Below are 4,930 nucleotides of genomic sequence, written 5' to 3'. Positions count from 1 at the left end.
CATGGAAAGTGGACATTAAACGATGATGATGATGATGATGATACTGATGCGGGTTCGATTTTTGAGTGTGAGAATTGTTAAATATTCTAGCTACAACATCAACACTAGTAAGGTCTCCATGAAACTTGCAAAATAAGAAACAAAACGAAACCTCTCCCTCGACTGAGTGAGAATATATTTTAGAGGTGGGGAGTGGGGGGGGGTTATGTCAGATGTTGAAAGGCTAAGTTGTGAGAAAATGACAAGAACAGATGTGTTGCTATGGAGGAGATACATGGCTGCCCAACTTTATATAAGGGTGGGTAGGAGTAGCTGGGAAGAAGAGAGAAAGATTATAATGCTAGAGCATGATGGAAAAACAATTGAAACAGATAATCAGGTTTATTGGAATTAAAATGAATTATTCTGTTATTGGAGCTAACGAAGAAGATTCATAAAAACTGTATATTTATTTTCTTCTAATCGTTTCAACCAGTGGGCTGTGGTCATGCTGGAGCACTGCTTTGAATCAAATAATTGCAGTATTTTTCTCTTTTCAAGTCTGGTACTTATTCAGTTTGTCCCTTTAAGTTATAAGGATGGAAACAAACCAACACCAATTGTCAAGCATTGGGTTTGTGGGGTGCAGGACAAATACATACACACATGAAAAGCTTCTACACAGTTTCCATCTATCAAATTGACTCACACGGCATTGGTCATCCCAGGGCAACAATAGCAGGCATTTGCTGCACAGTGGGACCGAACTCAAATCCACATGGCTACAAGGCATTGCAAGACACGCTTCTTAACCACTCAGCCACTCATTACAAACATCTTAAAATTTCTCATCTGAGCTAATCAAGTATTGTGCCATTTCATTCTTATTAAAAGTTCTCAGTATGACATAATTAAACTAAAATATACCAGAAAGCAATAACCTTTAAAATACAAATTTTCCCAGTTTTAATATTCCTTTCTTTCTTCTTTTCTGTTCTCCCATTGTTTTCTAGTGAAGGTACCCCTAGTGCCCGCAAAGAGCTTCTTCACAACATCGACCCTTTACACAAACCTAAAGGACAATCTCATTTCCCCGATATATTTGACACCCGTATAAGAGCTGCTCTTAGATATGGAGACTGGAAAATTATCACCGGGAATCCAGGTAAATTTATTCTTTTTCAAAGTTTTCTATGTATAGGGAGATATTTGTGAGTAGGGTTATAATTCTGAAGGGACATCAACTTCCTCCCTACATTTTGAACAGTTTAATTGATGACCTTTCATGTACAAGTAACTGGACCTTCTCTAAAAAAAATTCAAGCTAATGTTGAAGCTTCCAAGAAATAGCACAAAATGGGGAAAAAACAGCAAAATTTCCCTCAAATTCTACCCAGCCATCTTTATAAGATGATAACACCCTGGTTAACTTAAGTCCAGAAATATTCATCAAATTCTAATACATTACTAACCAGCCACAGCTCATACTATTAGATTTATCAAAAACTGACCACTGAAGTCATATCTTAAGACGTCCCTGGACATTAAAACTCAAACATCTGGCAACTGACTTGGGAGACACCCACAAGATTATCCCCCATCTTTTCAACAACAACCTTGGCCACCATTTTGAATCCCATGTCTAACACCCATGGACATGCTTACAAAATCAAAAAAATACAACACAGCACCCATGACTTTTGGAAACCTTTTTTTTTCAAACTCAGAATTGCCAAAGCATGGAATAAACTACTCCCATCAGTTGTTTGCTGTTGGGACATTACATCCTTCAAAACTTGCAGCTCCCCAAAATTCACCAACAGTACACCTGATCCCTTTTTCTCCACCCCTTTTTTTATGTACTCTTCATGCACTTCTTTCAGCTACTTTTTTCTGATGACTTGTGGTGCTCCTGGGTAATTTTTTGCTTTATACTTATTTCAGTCGTTAGACTGTGGCCATGCTGGGGCAACACCTTCAAGAATTTTTAGTTGAATGAATCGACCGCAGGACTTATGTTTTTTTCAAAGCCTTGTGATTATTCTATTGGTCTCCCTTGCTGAACTAAGTTTTGGGAACACAAGCCCACCGACACTGGTTGTCAAGTGGTGATGGGGAACAAACACACAGACACGCACACACACACACACATATATTATAGGCGCAGGAGTGGCTGTGTGGTATGTAGCTTGCTTACCAACCACATGGTTCCGGGTTCAGTCCCACTGCGTGGCATGTTGCGCAAGTGTCTTCTACTATAGCCTCGGGCCAACCAAAGCCTTGTGAGTGGATTTGGTAGACGGAAACTGAAAGAAGCCCGTCGTATATATGTGTAAATATATATGTATGTATGTATGTATGTGTTTGTGTGTCTGTGTTTGTCCCCCCATCATCGCTTGACAACTGATGCTGGTGTGTTTACGTCCCCGTAGCTTAGCGGTTCGGCAAAAAGAGAGCGATAGAATAAGTACTAGGCTTCCAAAGAATAAGTCTTAGGGTCGATTTGCTCGACTAAAGGCGGTGCTCCAGCATGGCTGCAGTCAAATGACTGAAACAAGTAAAAGAGTATATCATCATCATCATCATCATCATTGTTTATGTCTGTTTTCTATGCTGGCATGGGTTGGATGGTTCAACTGGGGTCTGGGAAGTTAGGAGGTTGCACTAAGCCCTAGTCTGATCTAGCAAAGTTTCTACAGCTGGATGTCCTTCCTAACGCCAACCACACCAAGAGTGTAATGGGTGCTGTTTACGTGCCACTGGCACAGGGGCCAGAGGAGCTGGCATAGACCATGATCGGACGTCACAAAAAAATGTGGACAAAATGAAAAACAGAACAGAAAACACACAGGCCACATAGAGAACATTTCCTTCATCAGCTGCCACCATTCTAAAACTAAGCGTTATTTAAATGTTTGTTTATATTTTTATTTTAAGGTAACGACAAATGGATTCCACCACCACACCTGAATTTACCTACCTTTTCCAAAGCGACTCCTTTAAAAAATATCTGGTTATTCAATATCACAGCCGACCCGAATGAGTACTATGACGTTTCACTTGAAAACCTTAATGTTGTGGAGTTCATGCTTACTCGCTTGGCCCTCTATAATGCTACAGCTGTGAAGCCTCGATTTCCGAATGGAGATCCAGCTTCTAATCCCAATTTCCACGGAGGTTTCTGGGGCCCATGGCAGTAATTTTTAAGATAATTACAGGTGAGTTGTAGTTTTTCTATAAATTCCTTTGAGTTAATAAAGAAGGCTATGTGGTCACATGACATGCTAGAAATAACAGTGAAATCCCCTGTATAACATGTCTCATCATTTAAAATAAAAATAAAAAGGTCATACTGGATAATGTAATTGTAACCACATTATGCACAACTTTTGTCAGAGAAGAACTGAACAGAAAAATACTGGATGGTTAAAGGTTGGTTTCAGAATTTCTGTAGTTTTGTGGGAATATTAAACATCAAATTTAAATGATGTCTGTTTTAACAAACTGCTTGTTCATCGAGGAAGTTTTCCATGAGGAAAGGGTTTTTAATTAAATTCTAGTAAACCGGTTTTAAATCCTGCTGTTTCTCATCAATGAATTCCTGACAGTCATCCACACCACAATCAGTGCAGGCAGACGAACTGAAGGACAGCTCTTATGACCCCCTTCTGTTGGCGACATCCAAGATGAAGGACATTGCTCTCCTTATTGTAGCTGATGATATTTAAGGGATGTGTTCAAATAACATTATGAGAACGAAGGAATCTGGGAGTAAATGAATTGCTCGTGAGGGCCGTACAAACTGTGCACAGAGATGTAGTCAGTAACAAGTTCAGCAATGAATTTAGTATACACAATGGGGTCCTTTAGAGCTCAGTCCTTAATCTTTTCTTGTTCATTGCAGTCCTTTCACCAGAATGTCTGTCTGCTGGTGACTTTGTTTAATCTGTAAAAGATTTGGAAATTTCAGATCTGGAAACAAAATGTGGAATTGAAAGACCTCAAAACTTGGTACGGACTAAAGTTTAAGAAAGACAGGACTCTGTGATCATTAGGGAGAAGGTGATGCTTCGGGTGCAGAAAAGGGGTCGGTAGGAATACTGTACAGTGTACCCAGTTTAAACTGGGTGCACGGGAAGTGTAGCAGGCTGACAGAGAACATGGACTCTATATGGGTACAGGGGTAATAAATATTGAGGGAACTCATAGAAAACAGATCCTTTTAAATGCTGAAAAGGGAGCCTGGACTTAGTTGATTGCTTCTGTTAACTAAGATGACCAAATTATCAGTGGGGTGGGGTGGGTCTTCTAAAAGCATAGTCTCCAGAGTAAGAACAGGATAGGAAAAGGTTAGGGAACTATTACCCCTGCTTGCCAGAAATGCTTCTTCCTCAAGGTGAAGGGCAGACTGTATGAGGCTTGTGTAAGAAGTGCAATGCTGCATGGTAACAAGACATGGGACTTGAATGCATAGGTACTAGTATAGTAGTATCTGTATTGTTGTGGCCTGGGTTATAGTATAATCGCTTGTATACTACTACCTATACTGTAGTAGTCAATGTTACAAACACAAAAACTTAAACTGTGATTGAAGTATAACCACTAGAGTACTGTTGCCAACACCTTTCAATAAAATCATATATTAAATTTCTTAATTAATTATTATTTTATTAGATATTAATTATTATATTTAAAATTTTCTCATCTTGCTTTTTCGTTTCAGATTTTATATTTTCCTTTCATCTTAATTAAAATAGGTTAAAGTACGTTCATAATTGTATCACAACACCAAAAGGATAGAAGAAGACTACATACCTCATGTGTAACATTTAACCATTTAACAATACAGTGGCATTTTGTACAACTACATACACACACACACACACGCACACACACACACACACACACACACATATATAGATATATATATATATATATATATATATATATA

General features: G+C 38.7%; 1 protein-coding gene across 1 annotated transcript in view; it reads left to right on the top strand.

Annotated features, from left to right (window-relative positions):
• The window catches only part of LOC106872930 (arylsulfatase B), a 24,211-nt gene extending 19,299 nt beyond the window's left edge, over positions 1 to 4,912 (top strand). Inside the window, exons 7-9 of the mRNA XM_014920106.2 lie at positions 993 to 1,144; positions 2,917 to 3,197; positions 4,703 to 4,912. Coding sequence (XP_014775592.1) covers positions 993 to 1,144; positions 2,917 to 3,179 — 415 coding nt within the window. The 3' untranslated portion in view covers positions 3,180 to 3,197; positions 4,703 to 4,912. The remainder of the gene's footprint in view (positions 1 to 992; positions 1,145 to 2,916; positions 3,198 to 4,702) is intronic.
• The last annotated feature ends 18 nt before the right edge of the window (positions 4,913 to 4,930 follow it).

Source organism: Octopus bimaculoides, chromosome 2 (genome assembly GCF_001194135.2).
Source record: "Octopus bimaculoides isolate UCB-OBI-ISO-001 chromosome 2, ASM119413v2, whole genome shotgun sequence".
NCBI lineage: Eukaryota > Metazoa > Mollusca > Cephalopoda > Octopoda > Octopodidae > Octopus > Octopus bimaculoides.
This window is presented reverse-complemented; position numbering and strand designations above follow the sequence as displayed.